Source organism: Anopheles moucheti, chromosome 2 (assembly GCF_943734755.1).
Source record: "Anopheles moucheti chromosome 2, idAnoMoucSN_F20_07, whole genome shotgun sequence".
NCBI lineage: Eukaryota > Metazoa > Arthropoda > Insecta > Diptera > Culicidae > Anopheles > Anopheles moucheti.
In genome coordinates, this window is record NC_069140.1 from 49,663,364 (window position 1) to 49,687,639 (window position 24,276).

A 24,276-nucleotide genomic window follows, 5' to 3' on the forward strand; every position below is an offset into this window, starting at 1 on the left:
TTGTATTATATTACAACCAACTCAACTGATGCTTTCATCCGGGGTGTGCCAAAACTCGACTCGAATATTGTAAATATCATCTCATCCGATGACATAATCACTGTTTAACAGTTTGTTTGTGAATGATTGATAGCAGTTGTAAACAATCGACCAAGGGTTATCAAGGTTGTTTAATGCCCAAGCAATGCGTATTACATTTTTCGGATGAATTGCGTTGTAATCGATTTGCTTAAGTAACAATCACCAAAAAAGAATATTACAGCATACTAAAATGTACTAAATAAGTAAAAAGCAATCACATATGTATATAACTAAAACACGCCATGTATGTTTGGCACAAATGTGTTTAATAAAAGGAAAGATTCTTGTTTCTTATAACGTATTGTACCACGCACCCAAACAGAAGCAGGCAAAAAAAAAGTGATGTACCATATAATGTACCAGCGTGACCAAGCCCACAAAAACAAAAGGTATCAGTAATAAGCACTGCGCTCTCAACAACATTAACCAACAATTTCAATGTCCCCCATGTCATGTTTGGCCAAAAAAAATATAATGAAACATTTTTTGAAGCATCGGAACCTGTTTTTGGAAGCATCTGGTGAAGGTGAAAAGATGATCAAACAGAGCGCACAGAGCGCGGTGCTCGTTATAGCTTAAAAAAGCATCGCAGCACAATTTATGGTTCTAAAAATAGCCACAGAAAGAACAGGTTTTAACAGAGCATCAGTTTTTGCTGTTGTTTTAACCAGTTGTGGCATCTTCTGTTTATGGATACCGCTTTCGGAATCTTACTGCATGCATACGAACACAAATTGCTTCGCGAAATTCTTACCAACCGGCAATGGGAACAATAAGGCTTTTGTCATTTCTACGGCAGGTTGTGTAAAATGCTCTAAATACATTAAAGTTAAGATATGTTAATCGGAAACATAAATGATTCACAAAATTAGTCTCAAACAGTTCCCAAACATTGCAATGCCATACTTGTAACACAAAAAGTATTTGCCACGATGATGGGTCAGATTTTCTGAAAAGTTCTTTCAATTAAATCGAATAAAAGTAATAGCTCAGCAACATCACCTTCAGAAGGACGTTGTCAGCGGGAAGCTGAATATCTTGGTCTTGGGAGGTAAAGAACTGAATTTGATCGCGTGACTCGCGCACAATACAATCATGCCACGTGAGTGGTGTGGGCTAGCTTCGTCGGCATGTGAACCATTCTGCTATCTTTGCTCAAGGATGTTTTTTTTTTCGAAGTGCAATAAGTTGCACCGTAAATGTTGCAATACTTCCGGAGAATGAATGAAAAGGATGAAACGTTCTGTGGCTAAATTCTTCTGTAATAGATTAAGCGGAATGCTACGCGTATGGTCGGTTTTCATTAAAATGTGATTGTCATTTTGTTTTGGATTATTTTTTTAAGAGCTATGGCACATCCATACTAATACCTTCACGCATTGAAGCTTGTCTCTCTGTTGTGCAGCAGTTAACAGACGGTCGATCCGAAATGGCTAAATAAGGCTATCGCAAGAACGGCGAATGTTTCAATGGTGCAATAAATCCAAGAACTATTGAAGAAGTCCACACAAACACACATACACTCACGGGTTCACGTCTGGAGGTTCGAAAGTAATCATCCTTGATTTCTGCCAAGCAAAACTTTTTCGAATATGACGCTTCCTTGATCTTCTGTCCTTCACTATCATCTCGATCGTCAGTTCCGCAGGAACGGGAAGGGTTTCGCACTGCTCAACAGGGAGTTTATTTTCTCGTAAAACATCACTAGTCTGTAGAATAGTATAAGAGGCACCCGGGAAACAGGAAGCTGCCTACCACAGGCTCAGTGATTGGCGTTTGTTTCGCTAAATCTAGCACAATGTGCACATGTGTGGCGTATTATATTAAAGCAGCGTTCCCTGTTTTTTTTTGTCTGAGTCGCAATAAGATGAGCTATTTGGTCAGGAATTAGTGATGCACATTCCTAGAGTTTCGTGTTATCGCTCTTTTTTTCGAAAACAAGGGATTTGCAAAACAATACATTAAAATCTCTGCACCGTAAGCGATCGATCATCGGTTGGTTTACGGTTTGGCACGTACATCATCATAACGTTATCGATCGCCAGTAGCGTTTGCCGGCCGAAGCTGATGTGTGAATACCGGGCATCTATACCAGGAGTCGGCAGGTCGGTTTACATACCCCAATAGAAGTTTTGAAAGATCTTCTCGCCATCACAATACTTGTAAAACATATCTGTGAAACATCATCGACATCAAATTCATTTGGTCGTCCTATCACAATGAATGTGGACCAATAAATTCTTAACCGAAAGCTGAAAGCTTACTAAACTTGCTTCAACGTAAAGCTCAGAACGCATGCGGTAATGGAGGCAATTTTGTTTACGAGTTGTTCCTCGCACAAATCGAAACTTGATGTCTTGAGCTTGAACTTGAGCTTGAGGATGGCAGAGTTTGATCAATGATTCCAGAATCCGACCGATCAGCAACGTTGCTTTTTTTACATTCAGCAGATATTATAAGGATGTTGAAGGTAAAAATGTTATGTATGAAAGTAAAACATTAAAAAAGTACTGTGGATAATTTTTACAACCATAGTTTTGAAAACAAAACCTGCGCGAATCCTAGCAGACGCAATACACTTGTATAATTTATAAGAAAATGTTAGCATAGGACTAACGATATCACCTTTTTCATGAGTCTAAAACGTCGTCAGAAGTGTCTGGCCCGTAGCTTCAGAGTTTTTTTTTTTCTAAAATCTGGCCCTAATCGTGAAAGGTGTGCCGACCCCTGATCTACACCATAAACATGCGTGTTACGGTTGTAGGAAAATTTCCAAAACACAAGAAAATCGGTGTGTGAAAAAAACAGGTCACCCAGAACAAGTTTATAAAATTCGGATTTTGTCGGTAGCTTGTCACAACCGTTTTGTCCCTTTTTGCCCTCCCCTGAGGTGGTTGTATTTTTCCATCGGAAATCCGCAGTTTGTGCGCCCCGCAGCTAGAGATCCAGTCTCGCGGTCGAAATTTCCCTGAACCTGTGCACAATCTATCGGCCAAATCTTACCGATCGGACAAATGAAAGCAAGAATACACCACTGGAAATGCATTTCGGGTGCGATCTCCTTTACCAATTCGATCACTCAAGATCGTACCACTAGCGCGCGAAATGAGGATTTACGAAGTGTTTTGTTTTTGTTTCGAACTATGGTGCGTGATAAAGAAGGGGTTTGCACGAACGTCGGTCGATTTTACCTTGAACTGGGGCACCTCGAATCCGTTGTAATTTGAGATCACCACACTGTTTTCGCTTCATGTTTGTCGTCTTTCACTCGCGGTTTCATACCGCACGCATACGGGGAGCTTGTGAATATACAGGTGTCGTACGATAAGGGGGGGGGTTTTGTGACGAATAGACGAACGAGCAAAATGGCAGCACTTTTATACGGTCAGCATGCGGTGGAGAGGTCAACTTTTGCAACATACTCTCGCTCGACCGTTTGTGGCTTTGTGTTTCTTCTCTGCGTAAAGTAACGCACCAACCCCGTACACAAGTCATGCTCATGGTTGGCCAAAGAAACACACGCGTACCGTCCTTTTTGGCCTTTTCGTTGAAGCGTACGTTGGTTCGGATTTGGCAGTTCGCCTTGCCCTGCTGCTACGCTTCTTCCACTGCACCGAATACACGAGCGACCATGCGTACACGCGGCGGAAGAGAGCGCACACGCAAGAGTGTGTACGGTTTCGCACACACCAACGTAGGGGCGCGTTACATCGATGGCCACCGACGATCGGCGATCGAGTGTGGTACGCGCACCGTCTTCACTATGCACTGGTCGGGCCATTTCATTCTGCCTTCATCTCCGTTGCCGATCGCGTGCAGGAGTGAACGGATTTCTCGAAAACACAGGTGAAACATTGTAGTGTACGGCCAAAATGCTGCAAAGTTATATCTGATTGTGCAGTGTCCGGTGGTGTATTTCTTTAGTTTGGTTTAACGTTACACGATTGAACGAATACTCTGATGGGTACGCGATGGATATCATTTGCAAATTTTAATTGCTCTCGTGCTAGCAGATGATGCAGTATCGACAAATTTGCCTGATGCTGTGTGTTGCGTCCGCCAGTGTAACTATTGATCCTCATAGTGTGAATGTGTTTGTTTGTGACTTTGAACCAAACAACCAAACTCCTTTGCTAATATCAAAACACACGTCCCTGGGAAGGAAAATCCCGACAGGAATAGTGCTTACACTTTACCCTGAGAAAAGTCTACAGTGCTAGCCAACTATTTTCCCCCCAGCGGTCTGATTTTGTTTTATAATAGTTTGGTTTGTTTGTTTTTTTGTTGTGCTGGTGATACATTCCTCATGTTTACCGCGCAAGAAACGTACAGTAAGCGCGGAACGTGTGTTGATAGTGTTGTGTACTTTCATTTCAACATCAGCTGGCTTATACCGATCCCCGAAAGTGGTGTAGTGATGACGAAAGCGTGTAGTTGTAAATGTACGCTATGTTTTTTTTTCTCTCTTGTTGATGCTCTATTCTTCATCAGACCCCGAAAAACAACCACTTTGCCCGCGGCGTACTGCGCGGTTTCACTCGATCAGACGAATGATCAGTATGATCCACGATCCCCACGATCGCGTCCACATGCGGTGAGATCTCTCTCTATCGTTCGGCGAATTATTGTGATCATCGTACCGTTCTTTTTTATTTTTCTAAAACGGTTTCAATTTCGCACTCTCTGATCGGCTCGGACGTGTCCGAATTGTACTTTCTTCACGTGTGAAAAGCAGAATCGCTCTCTAGACATCGGCAATGAGAGTAACGCTCAGCCCTTCGTCCGAGATCTGTTCACAACCGTGTGGCGTCTTTCTCCGTGAACTTGAACGGTGGTTCAGTTACATCTTGGCCGGGATGAAGCCATGATTCGTTCGTCTAGTAGTGATCTTGTGAAGAATTACATTTCCGTGTGTGTACAGGGGAAATAACAACATCCACCAGATTGTAATGATCCGGAGTGCGTCTACGCGTGTGTGGCTATATTACGAAATTAATATCAATTCATCCTAATTTTCTCTTCCCGGTGTATCAATTCAGTGTGTCTAGTGGTGCTACGCTCTCTGTTCAGTGATTCAGACACACGGTCCCTTGTGTAACAAATGCTCTCTTGCGCTACTGTGTGGAATTTAAGTAAGCTTTTCCTGCATGACAGGCGGATTCTGTCGTGAAAGAAGCCAAACATACCTGGTTGTGTGTATAGAAACATTGTACTCTCTGTGGAGCATCCTGTGCTGTGATATCCCTCTGTTTTTAGTAGTTTTATCGTAATTATAGAAGCATTCGTGAGCTCTATTCCCTTGCCGGCAGAAAGTGTCGAATAAGAGCTTCTTGTTGAACAAGCCGTGGTACAGCAGTAAACCGTTTATATTCCGTATCGTTCCTGATATTGAAACATAAGCCCAAATGATGTCGAAATCAAAAATCAACAAACTGACCAAGTACCTGAAGACGAAGGTAAACTATCATATTCTAGCTAAACGATCACAATCTTCACAAATAATATACCTCCCTGACCAATCGGACCCAACGTGTGGGCCTACTAAATGCTAATCATCCTAGACCTTCTTTACACATGTTGCCAACCCTATCGATACCCTTCCATCCGCAAGCAGAACCCTTTATGGTGCTCTTTTTGCTGCATTGTGTGGTGCAACCCTTACTAACAGGAGCAAATTGTTATTGGTCATAGTGCTGGATAAAAAATAATAGCACGGACTTGTCTCTGTTGTTCAGGCACTTTTTTGCATACCTTAACATACGCTGCTCCTACACCACACGGCCGTTGTCTCATTACGCGCTATGAACGCGAACTGAGCCGGCGGATGTGTGTGGTACGGTTTCGGCGGGAAGGAAGAACAGTCTAACCTTTAGCGACCCTGACCGGCGGTCGGTCCCCTGACCGGTTCCGTTCCGATGAAGGAACCTGCACGGCGACCCGATTGGTGGCATACAATCTGTGTGTGTGTGTGTGTTTGATATTATTCTACCTTGTCTTTTCCACGCGTACTTTCAACCGTTTACTTAAATTCGTGGAGTAACACGTGAGAGGTCTCCTTCGGTAGAATCAGTACTCTTCCCTCTTTCGTAATCCTTCCTGGCTAAAACCATCTGACCAAAACACAACCATTTATGGTTGCAGAATTGTCCATCAACAAAATAACATTTGAGCATACGTTTGATATTTTCGATTCTTCAATACATTGTACCACACGTTAGCGTATGCGTTCGTGTTTTTTTCTGCATGAAAAAAGATAACCTTTGCTTTAAACTACTCGATTAATTCATCATGCAAATTAATTTCTTTTCTAAACCTTGCTCAACCACTGCTACTACTACCGTCGTCCCGATCAACACCCCGATCGGTGATCGTCAATACATTTCAAGAAGCAGTCGTACGTCTCTCTTCTTCCTGTGCCTTTTGCATATTTCTGTTTTTTTGTTTACCGATGCATTTCATTTCATTTGTTTGCTCGTCACATTTCTACTGCTTTGCATGACACGGGGCAAACCTTGATGCGATCGTGTGTTAGGTCAGCCTGTTTAAAACACACCTCACATGCCATCTAGCATCACATCTCCACGGAATCGATCGAATACGGAACGGGGGTGAATCGAAAAGTTATTTTTATGAGATGTACATCAACTGGCAATGGTGACATCCTGGCTAAGATTAATGACTAAGCTTATTCTCGTGTTGTTGATCACTAAAAATAATGTTCTTCCCCCTTTAGGAGAATGTTGAATACACGAAGATACTTTGTTTCGGTTGATAGTACATGAGCAGTGATATGAACCTTCGTCACGTTACTAGTCCTGACTTGCTTTGGAATTGGCTATTTAAGTTTTGCCTTGTTTACGTTAACGTCTCTTTTGAGAATTAGTATGTTTTATTTACATTTGAACAATTTGATCTTTACCTTTAATCTTCTGTAACGAATCCCAATGGAAAATAATACATTTCTTAAAACCTTAAAACTTCTTCCGACCTATCAGCAATCGAATGCCACGAAAACACGCATTCGTGCTCGTTCCTGTTTTAATTGATTTCAATCTATTTCGATTAAAAAGTTTTGATTCGGCTCGTTTGCCGTGTTTTCGGCTAACCCCAGTGGATTGTCATACGGAGCGTTAACTAATGTGGCTGATAGGAAACAATGTTATAGATCACCACATTTCCCGTCCTTGAGTGTGAAACATAGAACTACCCAAAACTGGATTATCAACGTCATGGGGAACTCTAAAGTAAGAGTTTGACGTCACGCGCTAACAGTCTACCATTGAGTAATCTTGGACAGGACCAGATTATTGTCGGGTGAATCTAATTCAGATGAATCATGCGCGAATCTGAATGGCTCGTTGAGCTGAATTAATGAATCGGAATCTATACCAAAGATTCATGATTCATCCAAGATGAATGATCTCCTAGGAGATTGTCCCCCCTGTCATTTCGCCTATTGTCTTAAGGGGTGCGATCCGCTACTACTCCGAGGGGTGTGAATCTTTTGAGTGTCAATTTCAATGACTCCACGTTTAAGATTCATTTGAATGGCTCTTCTCAAAAGATTCATTATGCACAACACTAATCCACAAGCTTAGATACGTGTGATGGAAAAATTCGCAAGAAGCTTCAACTTTTAAAAAGCAAGTAGTTTAATACAAAGTAGTATGAGACGATAGCACGTGTCGCAGCATCACTTGTTTATTAGAGCAATAGCCGCTTTAGTGCAACCCTTACATAGCAACAACTTTGCCCGCAAGCGGCAGAAACTTTGAAAAAGCTCTCTTTCTCGTATCGCGCGAGCTCGCGCATTTGTGCTCCTGTCTCCCCTAAAATGTTTCAAATAGAGAGCAGCTCACCAACTCATGCACATCAGCAATGGTGGAATGGATCATACACTGTATACATACTCCAACGATTTTCCGTGGAGTTGATGATAGAGAAAGCAAGCGTACGCCTGGTGGCTCTGTGTGCGTTTCTACGATGGAGTATATTTCTCTCATTTATCCTCTCTTGCGCGGTCTCTCTCTCGTTATGGCCGGTATCTGCTGGAGCAGGAGATTGTCGAAAGTAGCCCACCTATTCTAGTCCGTTTGGTGACGTTTGGTGCGCGAGTGTGCATTTGGCAGTCTTTGCCGTGATTTTAAAGTGAATGCTATCAAATTTTGTACCGACATCAGTGGCAATAAATGTGTCTACTTTATGTTAAACCTACTCCCACCTTATGTGAAGCAAACAACGCAGTGTTATGCCTTTTGTAAAGCAAAAAATCTGTACTCTCTGAGTTGTGTGTTAGTAGTGTGTCAGGAGGCACCGTTCTCGCAGGCATACGAATGTGACATTTTCACTGCACCGGCCAAACCGACGCCTAGCCATCGACAAGCCGATTTTGTGTGCCGCACAGAAGAAATACCGGTTTGCTGAAACAACTTTTCGCCCCGATTTGCCGAGGTCGTTGCATTCACCTTCGAACGGAAGGAGCTGTATCCCGTCAACGAGCCAGTTGCAACCGGCCATGTCACGAGACATCTCATTTGCTGCCGAAAAAGTCCCTAACCACGGTGAATTGCATCGGCAAATGGTGAAGAATCAGTGAAAAGAAAACAACAACTTGAGCCACACCGATAGTCAGCGATATTTTAAGCCTACTTTGCTGGCACATAGAGCTGAAATCAACAAACACAGCTGTGGTGTGGAACCACCTGACCATTAAGCACCAACACGCACACACCGGCAGAGAAGTTGTCGGTGGAAAAGATGTGTGGGTACGTTGTAAAACCCACACACACAACCAGTCGTAAACGATGATGGTGGGCACGTGTGCTGATGTGCCTTATGTACAGCTATAACACCACTACCACCAGCAGCGGTTTCTTCAACGCAAACAATCAAGCTGCCGGCCACCCCCTAATGAGCGCACCCCAGTAAACAGCGTGTCATGCGTAATATAAACATAAACATCAGAACATAACACCGTTCAGGCTACTGCCGTTTGACCGTTTGGTGGTAAAGAATTAAACTGGTAAAGTGCCGGCCGCCGACGTCTGTAGTTACCTGGATGCAGCAACTTCTCAGCAACAAGTTGCATGGCCGTGTGGAAGATTCTGTAGCATTCGTTTCAACATAGACCTTAACGGACAACAAACGATCGTGATGTGGTACTTTGTGCTTTTGGCCGTTTCGGCCACTATTTATTTTGCGTCAAAGCGCTGGGGTCGGCAACTTTACTATAGATGGGGGCGCCTAATACCGTTCCGTCGTGCGATCGTGAACAAATCACGGCCACCGACGCCACCACTCATCGATACTAGCGTGCCTATCGTGCCAGGAGGTGTTAGCGGGACCGGTGAGGAAGGTTATCCGTTGCTGAACACCAAGGAGGAATTTGATGATGATCGATTACACACGGTAATGGAGATGAAGTGCCTAAAATATTTAGGGAAAGTTCATAGTGTCCAATACTAACATTGGGGCTCATGCTGTATATGATATGTATATTACTATTTCCAGTTCGAACGGCCTTACATCTCCTAGTAACAGTTTGGTTAGGATTGTTCACTTTGCTGTCCTTATGAAATGTCTTGTAGTTTGCCATGGCCCTTTCAATCACGCTATCACACCTGCGTGATCGTACTCGGCAGCGGAAAATTCCAATCGGAAATTAATTCAATTGATAAGCAAAACAAACTAGTAAATGTAATCAGGAACATACAATTATACGTGCCGCTTCTAGAGCAATGAGAGTAATCTCCCTTTTTAAGAAAAAAAAGGAAAGCAAACAGCAGATTGCTGTATGTCTCGGCTCATGTGCAGATCATGATCCTTCATCCTAAAGGTCATTAGGGTGTGATTTTCAACCAAGCTCATCACTATGCATTTATTGATAATGGAGCAGAAACGGACCACCATATGGTGATCGTCAATCGGGATTGAACCAATAGCGGGAGGGAAAGTCGGATTGATTTACTTTTACATCTGGCCGACCTCCTCGGTCGTTACCCTGTGTGATTGTAAAAGCAACAGGGTGGAAAATTTACACTGCAGTTGATAGAACGTTGCAGAATTATTTGCATCTGCAAATAGAGCAATTTAATTTACACTCTTGTCTCGGCACTTTCTTCACCCCGGTGGCCATTGTTATGTAATGGACCAGGTGAATGTACTTCCTTGAATTCGTGTTCTGTACGACGTCCCTCAAACAGGTCGGAGACTATGGTAAGGTGTTGAACGATATCCCACAAGTGAACGTTCACAGTTTGGCGTTTACCAAGTGTCAACTGCTTGTCCATTATCTCAGGGCCTGCTGCCTGGCTCGATTATGCTTGCTCGGACAGCAGAACACTAGCAGATGATCAATTAACTCCTAATGACTGCCGATCGCGGATGAGAGTTTGTAAGCGTGTTGTTACTGTTTGATTTATGGAGTTGCTCGCCGAGTCTCGTGATTAGTTCTTGCCATACGGTGCAACAAAACCAAAGTGGATCCAATTAATAATGTAACACGTACCGAACGGTCCTACAATGATGAATACTTTTGGGGCGAAAAATCAATAATCAAGGAGTCCACTCTTCGGTGGTGATGCAATGGCAATGTAGTCGAACGTTTTCATGCGGAATATCCAGCTAAGTTGTGTTTCCACACTAATCATATGCACCCCGATTGCAAATCACATGAACGACAAAGTAACTGTATCCACCGTTCAGTGTTTCAATTGTGACGTCGTATGGTACAGCGTATGGCGCGCGCATAAATGTAGCTGCTAAAACTGCTAAGGTTGTAGCCGAACAGTTTGTGAACAAACAGGTTAAATAAAGGTGGGATACTTTTATTCGTGCACGGGAAAACCCCCTACCGTATCGTTCATATCGGTCTACATCCCAAGGCCTTTACAGTAACTGTACACACATGTCTAAGCCGTCTAAGCAGGATATGCCGTATAAAATGCAACGGTAGCCGCCGCCACTACCCGTTTACGGGCTTTACCTCTGCCGACGAAGCGTGTTGGGTGATCAGATATATAGGAACTCTACAGAATGCTGTAAAAATCTCTGTGACGTGTGCGTTTTCGGAAATGCAGTTACACATCTGAGAGCGTTCTACAGATCAGGATCAAACTGCGAATTCATCTGTTTTTAGGTGTTAGGGGCACGGTCATGCGTATTAGAAAAAATCATCATTTGTGTTCGGGTGAATCGAATGTCGATTGCGCCACGTATGCGTGAGACCTTTTCCCACGGCGCAACGCCAACCGGGAGTGGCGCACGTTTGACGATCATTTCCATTGCCCACCGGAACGATTGTGCAGTGGGTGACGTGTATGTCACGCAAAAGCGCAACCGTGCACCGCATCAGCATCTCTTCTCCAATCGCCTTTGCTGTAAATTAATCAGCCAGTGTTGTGCACCGTGTGAAGCTTCGGGAGGCGAGAACTATCGGGTGAATAATATTTTGCCACAGTTTAGTTACGGTTGGGTGCGCGGCATATACGCGGGATAAGCCACGAACAATTAATGGTTCGTTGTGACGCACTCCAGCGTGACGCATTGTAATAGTTTTGTTTGATGGTGCAATAGCGCGATGATGCCCAGGGACTGACAAAACCGCATCAATTAGCTTACTTCCGCTGGAATTGGCTATAGACGGTTGCATAGTGCGATCGATGACGTGGAGGCTCCAGAATAGGGAGTCGTTTGAATTAATTAAATCAAAGTCTCTCAATAAGTCATCCACTATAGGGGCTAATTCAATGTGTTAAGCAACATTCTAGCTATAGAATCAGATCGTTGTTTTGGTTCTGCGATTCGAGGGTGATCAAACGTATGATATTAATTAACTATTCGTAGGTGTGTGTTTTTTTTAATTAACGACAGATATTTTCAATTGCCTTTGGACGGCGACCTATTCAGGGAATTTCTAATTCACATTAACTTAGTTCTGCGCTTTGCGAGCAACATTGCCATCATTGTTGTTTGTCATCTTGTCTAGTACTCGTGTCTTCCTAACTAGATAATGTTACTGCAGTGATATTTTTATTTTTGCAAATTTCGTACCCAGTCCATCTATAGCTGCATTTGTGTATCATGGGCAGAATTATAAAACTTCAACTTGATGCTGGGTGTGAGCTTCATCTTGTTCGGCAATTCATTCAGTCAATGCCAAACATATCACCTGTTGCGGATGGACAGGCCCTGTCCGGAACGCTCTTGTGTCAAGCAGCAGACAGTTAACGCTGCTGGTGCTCAGTACCTCCCCCAGCAGAGCCCGGCCAGTCTGTTTGCCATTAGTGTTCACATCGTCAGTTTGATTGAATGGACGGTCGTTCCGTCGCCCCGTCAACTCACCTCGCAACCACACACACCGGAGGTTTATCATCGGACGAATTCTATACCAGAGATACGCGGCGATCGAGCGAAATGAGCCACTTTAAGCTAATTAGACTATCCGATAGGAATTAAACGATGGTCGGAAAAATTGAGGTATCGGCCGGAAATGCCTTAAATGCAACACTGGCACTGGGGGGGCCAAAGTGTAGCGCGTGTGTTCCACACATCCCCGATCCCCAGCCATAAAATAGGTGGTTAGAGAAGTTTTCCATCGCGGAGCATGCTCATTTTTTGGACTGCAGGTGTGTCCTTCATGATGGTGGTGCTGGGCGGATACCGTTGCCTTGCCGAAGGTAGCGCTCCATTTGCAACCGTTATATGGGCGTAAAGTTATATGAAGCGCGTTAGAATAATTCCACTCTCGCAAACGCTGTTGCGCTGTTTGTGCCCCGGTCATGTGTGCGCATGCATTTGCGCGCATCCACGACCTCACACAACGCGCGAGGAAAAACGGGCGATGGATCTAGATCTGACCATAAACCGCAAGACGACGGCAAATGGGTGATCGCGGGTGGTAGACGCGTTGCCGGTGAAGCGAGCTGCAACACCCTCCCTCCCCCCCCACTGGCGAATGGCAGTACACAAAGCATTTACGCGCGCACTCACAACAGCGCGATTCAGGTTGGCTGCCGTTAGTTTTGTGCGAGCCTTCCACCGTACTGGAAGTAGCGAAACCGACGTCCGCCCTTTTTTGTTCCCTATTATACTAAGAGGAAACGCATCGGTGATACGATCGCACAGTGCGATCCTCCGTGTTCCGTGCTAGCACGCAAAGGTGTGAATTCGATACACGCACCGCGCACGACTTTACGATCGTTTGATCCCTTGATTTTTGTGTGTCTTTCCTGTAAGCGCTACCGAGGGTTGGGGTGTGCTTTGAATGGTGATCGAAGAAGAAAGATAACAAGACTATCCGCTGCGCAGAAGTGTGTGACAGTGACAGCTTGTGTGTGTGTGTATCATTACTTTGGCTCAAATGCGCAACGTTACACCCAGCAGCAACAACAGCACACCGTAATTTGCCTAACACTCGTCGACGCGGTTTCATGATCTCGATGTATGTGATCTCGTTTTGTGCGTAAACAGAGCAATTAAACGTAACCACCCCGTCAGTTTGCGCTGCGTCGCTCGCGTTTGATGTGTTGGAGGTGTTGTGTCTCGGGTTGAAAGATCGCAACAAAACAACGTGCTGTGGAAAGCTGACGTGCAACGGCCCTTTTATCGGGCTCGCCTGTGAACTGTGTGAACTTTTAGTGGATCTTCTGTGTTGATCACCCCAACTCTCTTAGCATTCGCTCTCACAGCAGCGGCGAGTGTGGTAGAGCCAGAGGTGCAAAGAGTTCAAAGAACGAGACCGTGGGTTTTTTCGTGGGTTTAAACGATTGTTGAACGAACTTCGCTTTCCAAACCCCCCCAAAACTGCAACCATGTGCGAACTGCTCAATTTGGCTCCGTATGGCGATAAGGTGCTTACCCCCCATAATCGTTAGATTTAAGCAAGTAGCAAAGTCCTTCAGCAAAAGCTGTTACTCATCCTCATTTCTTACATCATTGCGATCGTTTGCCTGCATTTTTTTTTTTTGGTTCCATAGTTCTATCCATTTTTATCTACGTGCAAAATCTACGAGACGAGTTTAATTGAGCGAATTAAGAGGAGATGACCTTTTATTAGGTCTGACAAATGTCAGGAATGGTACAAAGCTGTGACCGGCACTTAACAAAACGTTATATTAGACAGCAGCGCTCAGTGAGCTTACCGGTAATATGCGCACGTAACAAACTGATCGCGCGATCAAATGTTTCTGTCTAACACAGGAGGTTGGTGCCAATTTTACTTTGTATTGTATTGGACCGTGATGTGAAGTGTCTTACCTTAAGTTGATAGACACAGAACTGAAGTTTGAACTACCTGCATCACTAGCGGGATTTGTGCTTGCTGGAATATCTGAAGGGACGTGTATAATCGGAGATCAGATATTAAGAATTATATACTTTAAAGCTAGTATAAATTCCATCTTGCAAAAACTGATGGAACGATGGATAGATTCTACTTCATCCTTTAAATCGTACTAGTTGAATATGAAAAGAATCGAGAAACAATTCCAAATTATGCGTTTCCATTAAAATAAACGCTTTAGAATGGAAAAATACGCTTTTTTTGGTGATAAATTCTATCAACAAAAATGCAATGAACGTGTTCATTAGTAGACTATTTTAACATTAGTATTTTTTTTGTTTACAATAATGAGCAAAGTGTATGCTTAGTGCCGATATTTTTAAAATATTACTTATACAATTTTTTTTTCTAACTGAAACAACTCTCAAATAATCGAGAATAGAAGAAGGGTGGTATGAATCAAATGGCATTTAAATTTTGCCGCTTTTGATCGAGGGGTCCGAGCACAAGCCGGACTTACGCCAAACCACCATTTACGCCCTGGTCGGCATTATTGTTTGCCGTTGTAATGATACATTCCATTGTGTGTAGATATATTCATGTTTTGAGTTTAATTGTGTGTCATTAGCAGAACACTGCTCTATCACATTTAATAGAGTGGTAAATAAAAAAAAACACAATTGAATGTTTTCGACCTTCGGATGCTGTTTTTTTTAAATTATTTATAGTATGAAAGTATTTAAAAAATTAAACATTTCATCCAACGTAGCTGGACCATAATAATGCTTGGCAATGAAGTGAAAGACACCAAATTTTAATTTAGTATTTTGTTTGTTTAAGATTTTAGAGTTCTTTTTTCTTGTAGTGAGAATCACTGCTTCGGGTCCAGGGTCCTCGATTGCCGTATTAACAATATACAATGAAAATGCAACTAAAATCTGCGTGTCTGGAAGTTTCGCCCATTGCTCGCTATACGAAGGTTGTTAATACCTAAGCTCTTGCTTTTATTGTTATAGAGATTGGCATCACGTAAACAAGTAGCAATTTCGTAATGTTGTTTTGATGCACATTTCGTCTACTCTCAACAAACAATGGAAGAAAATGGACTGTTGTGTACACTAGCATCGCTATGCATCCTCCTCCACGCCAATAGAAGCGTGGGCAGGAGGAGAGAGTGAGAAGATCAAATGCGATCTACGCATGCTTTTATTATTACGCACCGAGCATTAGTGCCCGAAAGCGATGCAATAGATAAGTCGCTTGTTTGTCGGATATTGTTGTTTTCATTCCTTTGATGCGGCGTTGAAGCGTAAGCGGCGCACGTGTCACATGCTGCAGAAAGATGCTTGTTAGGAAGGCGCTGCGTTACCGAGGAATTCTTCCGTATAAAACATCACACTGAAAACAGACAGACGCGTATCCTTTATCACTAGATCTCGTTTGACCGCATAGTTTGCACACCTTACTTACAGCTTAAGTTTCGTCTCCGCTCGTCTGGTCATTATTTTCTGGAGGCTGGAGCTGGAAAATTCAAACCTAAACGCTCCGAAAGTCGCGTATTATATTACGGGCAAAAGCGCCTCATAACAACTACCGCCCAGGTGTCGGACGGTCGCTGGTAACTACGCCAGCAACTGGTACAGAAACCGACGCATGTGGTAACATGGAAATGTGTTTCATGATTTACGACGGACTGTCCCATCCAGCGGGTGGGTGGTAAACTATAAAATCCCAGTACCTTCGTACCTCGCTAAGATTAGTAGCAGCTTTATTTTGTTAGAAGCAAGCAAACAATCCAAACCGGTAACCAGACAGGCGAGAATTGTAAGAAATATCTGACACGGTGTACTATCACCAGCAGCAATACTGCTTCAGCTTCATTTGGTGCGTTTTTTTGGTAGGAAAATATGCTGTACATACCTTGTCTGTGATAAATGTGTACCGTGACGTCACATTTAAAATCTGTTCTTAAATATCACACGCCTAGTGCCCCCCGTACACCGTTGTTTTAGTGTAAGTGTTTGTGTATTCTTTGCCATTCTTATCGTTTGTAGTGAAATATACAATGTATCCTTTGCATCGAGTATGGCCTTGGACAAAGGGATGTAGCAGCCTTGTCTCTCTAGTGTTATTAGATCGTTACAGTAGCAACATCTATTGATTATTCTCACCAACCACCTACACATCATTACCATTGTTGTGCATCATCGATTAGGGAAATGAAGAATCATCAACACCTTCTACCACCATCACCCATCCGTGCAAGCCTTTGTTGTGTAGAACAGCATCCTTCCATAGGAGGAACCCAATCTAGTCGGTAAACCCGTACTAAATGTGTATCGTTTCGCCCTATCTTGCCCCCTTCCCGACAGGTTCTGTCTATGAGCACAGATGACTACAGAAAAGCGACCCTGTTTGCGTCTGGTTCGTTCGATCAGGACTTCCAGATTCCGGACCTCATTGGCCAAACGGAGATCCTAAGCGAGGAGCACAGGTATGTCTAATGTTCATATAATTCCGCGCGGACTGCTGATCTGTATCATTTCAAACTCGAATTCTCTACAGGGAAAAGCTTTGTGCTCATCTGCCGGCACGCGCTGAAGGATACTCCTGGTCGCTCGTGTTTAGCACCTCACAGCACGGTTTTTCGCTGAACTCTCTCTACCGAAAGATGCACAAGCTAGAGAGCCCCATACTGATCGTGATAGAAGATACGGACCACAATGTGAGTAACAATTGTACCCGTGTACCGTCACGTCATTCGATCACTAACAATTGTTCCATTTTCTATTATCTTCGGTGAAAATCGTTTCTCCCCACGCACAGGTGTTCGGTGCGCTAACATCCTGCTCACTGCATGTGTCCGACCATTTCTACGGCACAGGCGAATCGCTGCTGTACAAATTTAATCCACACTTCAAAGTGTTCCATTGGAGCGGCGAGAATCTGTATTTCATCAAGGGCAACCCGGAAAGCTTGGCGATCGGTGCCGGAGAGTAAGTATCCTCGTTCGTTAGGCGTGTTTCTGTGAGTGAGTTGATAAGCAGGGAATCAACTTCAGCAAATAATGTGCACCGCTTTCTATGAGAGCGATGAGTGCAGGTAGACCATGGCGCCATTAGAGCCGGGCTGGAATAGATGGTAGCGGGGACAACCATCTCGTCCCACAGGTTAAAACGGGTTGTTGTTGTTTGTATTGCCCGCGATCTGGGCCGGTGCGGTGAGGATCACGAGATGGGATTTGTGTATGATTTAACGTTGATAACAGGAAAACCGCGTGAGCTGGTCAAGGTGGTTTTGGAGGCTGCCAGTTTTGTGCGAACATATTTTACCCATGAGCTGGCCTCCAAACAATGCATGTGCGATTGTGACTCACGTACATTGGTATGCTGATTGTTGATGACTAGCGGCACAGTAATTCGATAAGCAGATGTTAACTGGGTTTTTTTTTTCTGGCATGTAAAAAAAATACACTAGCGATTAACTGATTACATTTTTCTTCTTTTTCTTGCAGTGGAAAATTTGGCCTTTGGCTGGACGGGGACCTAAACCAGGGTCGATCGCAGCACTGCAGTACATACTCGAACGAACCGCTGGCACCGCAAGAAGATTTCGTCATCAAAACGCTCGAATGTTGGGCCTTTGTTTAAACTTTTTCCTCCCTAGCCCTTCCAGGATGTGCTGCGGATGAAAAAGAACGGACTGTGGTATGAACTTGTTTCCCGACCACCAGCCCAGTGCTGTCACCATTTCACACGTGACGATTTACAAAGCGTGTGTGCGGCTTGTCTTCAATATTGCCCCGTTTGAAGAAACCTCACCGCTGCAGTATAAATCGGGACGGTCGAATCGACTGTTCGCTTTTCTATTTCATCCAAAACAAGGGAATGGTGCAATCGGCGGCACAGTCTGATTACCCACAGGCGACGCCAAAACGAGGGATTGGCACTTGCCGCACACCTTAGCTTGACCGTGTTGTCAGAGTAGCGGCGCATAGCTGTGTGTAGACAAAATCACAAAGGGTCGCTTTTGCGCAAACATGTGTAGCATAAATTAGCCGCCGGGTGCCGTGCCGATGGTAGCAAATGCAAAAATTCAAATTAAACTAGTGATACATAAGCGAGCAGAGCAAAACGGACGTTTATCTGTAGAATATGAGACTAAACGAGGCGAACACACGCGTATCCCACAATCCTCTCCCTTTTTCCCTCCTTTCCTTTTGGCCTGTTCACAAGTAAATGTTGTTATAATGTAGCGAGCATGGAGCATATAATTAGTAAAAGCGATAGAAATGAGACTACTATAGGAAAATCGAGGCGAAGTATATACATATATTTAACAAACAAAAAAAAAGCATAAAGAAAATTGTAATCAAGAGTATCAAATATGTGCGGCGCGCGTGATGTATTCAAACGTGGTAGGCAAAAGCAACAAGAGCTGCAACACACAAACACGCATTAACTATAAAATTATCACACGACCATAATAGTTGAATTATAGACATTTTTTCATCCTCTTCGTCACTGCTGACGGTAAACAAAATGATCACCGGAGCGAAATGCATGTGCGCGCGCAATTGTGTTACGTTGCAGAAACATGTGGCCGCGGCAGGCTTGCTTTTAGTAGGCATTTCCGTTTGATGATAGTGTGCTTTTGTAGAGAGAGAAAACTGCATGGTAAAATCTAAAGGATCCGGATGAGATTACATTCTCAAGTGCATTCTTCGGAATCCATAATACGCATCGCGAAACACACAGTATCATCATCACCCGTTAATGACGGTGCATTACCGCACCCACGTTAGTCGAAATTTAAAATCATTCAACGGTCATTTGTATTAGATGGTGCTTAATAGAATATGGAACAAAAGACGGCTGCTGACACTGTGAGGGCGTCTAATGAAATGCCCCAATGTGTTTGTGTGCTTGAATTGCTGTGTGTTTCTTCCATTCTGCCGGTACATTTTCTACCGAGGAGAACGCAGAAACAGTGGCAGACATACTGTGCACGCAGTGAAATGCGTGACACGGCGACAGAACGATGTAATCAACTAACGCTTAAAACAAATGTAAAATCCTCAATCGCAAAATCTAACTCTTGCTGCATCATATGCGCAACTACCCGTCCGTCAGCAACGGATGGGTGGTTGGTAAAGACAAAAGGATGAGTAAAATTTGAACATAATTGAGCTAAGGACGACTGGATCATCCTTACGTGTCTCTCCTCTCGCCGAGATGGAAAAAGTACAACAGACAAGAGGACATACAAATTGTTTGCATTATCCTGTTGGTAAAGTTCTGATATTATTGACAGGAACTACACCGGGAGGTGCTACACGACAGCAGACAGCCAGCCTCTCTATTGTTGAACCTTAAATAAACACGCAATGCGCGAACACTATCGACTATAAACAAACAAAAGCTAATACGGAAAGGAACCACATTGAGACAAGCACAGCACATCTGGGATATATTTTTTTAATTTATATAAACACTTTATTTGCATCCGTTAATTTCATCGTCAACTCTCCTTTTCACTTTAGTTTTCAGACACGGAAAGTGAACAAGCGAAACAAACGTTCTTATTTGAGGAATTCGCGCAAATTGCGCATAATCTGGCACTAAAAGGAAAAAAATGGGAGTAACTATTTACGAAGCAAGGAAGAAAAACGAAATGAAACGCGAAAACGAATAACAAAAGTGAATGAAAAACAAAGGAAAAACACTGTAAGTCCTTTGCGAATTCCGGGTTGGTACAGTTTTTCGTACGATGAGACTGTTTATGTTCTGTATTGTTTATATTATTTACTGCTTTGTTATTTATTATTTTACTGCGGCCCGGTGCAGTGTCTGAAGCTTGCAGCTTTTCCCGCCGTGTGGCAATCGAAAACGAAGGGAGTTGACAATATTTAATGTTTTTCTTTTTTTTTGTTTCTACATTTCGACTAAACACACGTAGAGTACAAAAAAAAACGCCAAAAGAGTCCGATCAGTACATGCGCTTGCATGATTGAAGTTAACTACTTCGCGTACTTATTGTCGAAAAAAAAAGTCGCATCATCCCTTGGTCAAAGCTACGATGCAGAAATTCAACAAATCCTGCGGCTAACGTCGTTTTTCAAGGTTCATTAGCACACACACAACACAACCACACGTACGTGTATGTTTGTTGTTGGGGATCGTAAATCTTTCCCTTATCAGCATTATTGCGAAGAGATCGTTGTAAATAGCGTTATTCATTCAGATGTGCTGCATCGGCATTCCCTTTTATTCGACACTTTGTGATATATAACTTTTCTTTCGTTTTGCATTACACACTGAATATATTATGCATCGTTCGTTAGCAAATGTTTGTTTTTCGTCTTGTTGTTGGTGTTTTTTTTTGTTTTCCTCAATGAATGAGCTCTTATTTATTTTAAACACATTTGCTGTATTCTTTGCGTGCAGAATCCATAGCAAAAGTGGTTGGACTATTTTTGAGTATCCTTTTCTTTTTACAAACCTCCATCACCAACTCCCGTTTTATATACTTTGTGCGTATTATTGTTACGTTTAGTGTAGCCGGTTACTCGAGTCATACAGTGTTAATATTTTAACAATTTATAATTAAGACAGTAAACACCCAGGAGTCTATATAACGCGCATATGTGACACAAACGAATAAATTCATTTATTATAAATTATTTTTTCTGTTTTGTTTTTTTTCCTCTTTTTTGTTGTGGACGTTTAAAAGGTTAAACGATATTCAGTCAGATAGCGCCTATGTTTCAAGCACAGTAAAGAGACCTTTTTTAAATGAATAAGAGCTGGTACAAACATTTCAGCTTACGTGCTCCTGCGTAATGTCTCTGTCCAACTTTTCGATACTTCCAAAGGAATGAAGTATAACATTCCAGAATTGTGTATGAAATGGGACAAGAAGAATCTTTCCCTCATAACGGTTGACAGCGTGGTATACACCAACATGCTGCGTAAAGAAAATTGTTTGTTGATGAAACCTGTTTGGTACTGGTTAAATGTCGTAAAGCGATCGCATATACTACTCTTGATAATATACAAAATAGATACAGCATGTTAGTTTTGTATGTTTGTTACAATATCCAGCAGCGAGAGAAAAGTGTGCCGCGAGTGGAAAGAAATGGGTTTTTATATGAGCTGCAACAATAAAAGTATGTCAAAAGTAATAACTCAATACACTAAACAAAAATGAATCGACATGAAATTACTGGCCTCAAACCCCTAATGGAAGCAGCCGAAAGATTTGTTTTTCTACCATCTACGAACTAAATCGTAAAGACACATCTGCTCTATATTCAACATGCATGGGTTTATGTTACTTTTTTAATCGTTTCTTTGTGTTGTTCGTTTGTTTAGCTTCTTTTTATATTAGCTCGTGTAATGCAAAATTTAAACCCTTGCCCATGGAAAAGGTATTTATGATTTTTTGTTTTTTTTCCACACTTTTCTATATTTTCTAATCTCTTATTTTTTACACTTTATTGCAGCCCAACACAACCATCAACATAAATAGTGCATACAAACTACACAGAAAACACTCGTTATCTTTGGATTCCTTACACACACACACACACCACAACAACAAAAATACCCACACCTGAGCGCTTTACGAAAGAGCATCTCTTCATTTGTACGGTGAGGAATTAGATAAGAGTGCTATCGATATATTGTTAAATGGTAGGTGTAAATCTCTAGACACAGCCCTGTCTATCCTTCTACTGTCGTTCTAATCCCAACGTTAAATTTAATAATAAGCTAATGGGGCTGAGACCCGCATCGCAGAGCGGACACGATAATAATCCCTAATTGATCTCCTAGTGAAGGTGTGTAGTGTTTAATAGCCGAGTCGCCCGAAATACGTCAACGCTATCCCCGGGAGCAAACGATACATAAAGATATTATTGAACAAAACAAAAAAAAAACTATAAATAATTCGAAAAGATATACCCACACCATACACAAAATCATACTGTAGCAGGATCGATATAAACATGCTCTCGTTAATTGAAGTTTTTGAGCAATTTTAGATACATTTATCGTACCTCATTTCTGGGCGTAAAAACGCTAACCGAGATAAAGCAAAATGCAGAGGATGCGTTCTAGCGAACGGGAACGATCAAGGACGTGGATCAATTAAAACAGATAGAAAGTGACCGACACCGGAACCAACAATAATCTCAGAAACAGGAAATGCGCCTGACGCTTTAAACTTATGATACATGATCTTCATACATCGGAAAACGTTTGTGGGCCGCGTGCATTACTAAGCGTGCTACTTGGCAAAACGATGTGTGCGATTGGTTGATCAAAACCACCCGCAGAACAGCTAATAGAAGCGTAAGCGTTATTTGGAATGCTTTTATAATATTTTAGGGCCGAATTCCGCACCAAGATCAAACTCGAATCAAAATTGCATAAATCAGCAGTGAGTGGAAAAGGGAAACGACACATTCGGCACAGAAAAGCTGGATTGGTCTGAACGAATTTACCGCTGAAACAGACGCGATCAACCTGTTACAACAGGAAAAGGAACAATTTGTTACTGAAATAAGCAAAAGTCCGGAAATGGATAACCCCAAACTGCTACACACTGACAGCTTTAGTCGGAACACGGAACATTTCTACAGGAGTCCATTGATCCTCGACCCGGAAGGTACCTTTTTGAAAACAATCTCACATTTTAGCACAACTAACGTACAGAGGCAGTGACACGCTCATCAAAAGAAAGCATCAACGTTTACAGAAACGAAACTAAACCGGGCAGCTGTGTCCCTTTTTTTCTACTAACACGCACTTCCCACGGAAGTGCTGTGTTCTTTTCTACATTAAAAAAAAAACCTCTTACAAGTATACCGATCGGAAATTCTCTAGCAAAATCTATTAAAGTGTACACGCAAGGATGGCTTACGAAAGCAGAACGGTACGTGTTAGTGTGAAGGAGAGCTGTTGAAGGTAGCTCAATTTATGACCACCACCTCTAGACACACAAACACTATTCGTTCGTTGATATCGTATCAATACTGGTAGCATAATGCGTTAGAAGCGAAACCACACACTCACACACAAAATCGGTAAAAACGTATTGCGAATTATATTATAGAAGAATATTAATGAAGTGCTACTGAGATATAGCCTACTGATACATATATATATATATATATTTCATATGACAAAACTCAACAAAAAACAAACCCTAAAGTTAATATAAAACACCTAAAAGAAAGTGGTTAAAGTATGTATGAAAGCAAAGAAAGAACGAAGTAACAAATATTAGTAAAACGTGTTGTTAAAACAAAACGAACAAAACAACCAGAACAGTAAAACGGAGAGAGCAAATCGAACAGAGTTAAAAATAAGTGAAAAAAACGATTAATGCAAACCTATTAAAAGAAAAACAAAACAAAAAACAAACTAACATGATAAATACATTCCCAGTACTAGCAGAAAAGCGAAAGTGCATGCGCGAACGGAGAAGAAAACTTCTGTCAATTACAAACGTAGAGACTGGAATAATAATATTAAAAATAACTAAAAAAAAACAAGAATCCGAGCAAGCAAAACACAGTGAAAACCCACTAAACTATAAAACACTCAAATAGCGCAAAAGAATGAAGAAAGGGAAAGTTGCAAACAGAAAACGAACAAAAAAGATCTCGAATGGAGAAAAAAGGGAACGAGAAACTCTAAATGTTGAACTGTTCAAAATTAACAACTCATAAAATTTACACTAAAGCAACACGACCAGATAGTAGTACAACGGCAAGGAGCGCGCCAGAATGCTGTTTGTGCATTTTGTTTTACGGGGTAACACAACACTGTTCCTGGCATGATTGATGCGCAATAGAAAGTTTAGAGAAGAAAAAAAAACAACCTCACTCACTAAAACAGTTCAATGAA

At 42.3% G+C, this 24,276-nt stretch overlaps 1 protein-coding gene across 10 annotated transcripts in view; it reads left to right on the forward strand.

Moving 5' to 3' along the window:
• LOC128297004 (TLD domain-containing protein 2) overlaps positions 1-23,813 on the forward strand; it is a 63,546-nt gene extending 39,733 nt beyond the window's left edge. For 5 of the 10 annotated variants that reach the window (XM_053032542.1, XM_053032543.1, XM_053032545.1 and 2 more), the window contains 4 exons: positions 16,735-16,856; positions 16,928-17,087; positions 17,189-17,358; positions 17,877-23,813. In XM_053032542.1, coding sequence (XP_052888502.1) covers positions 16,735-16,856; positions 16,928-17,087; positions 17,189-17,358; positions 17,877-18,012 — 588 coding nt within the window. In that variant the 3' untranslated portion in view covers positions 18,013-23,813. The other 5 variants (XM_053032548.1, XM_053032549.1, XM_053032551.1 and 2 more) reach the window with 5 other exon arrangements.
• Positions 23,814-24,276: the final 463 nt, after the last annotated feature.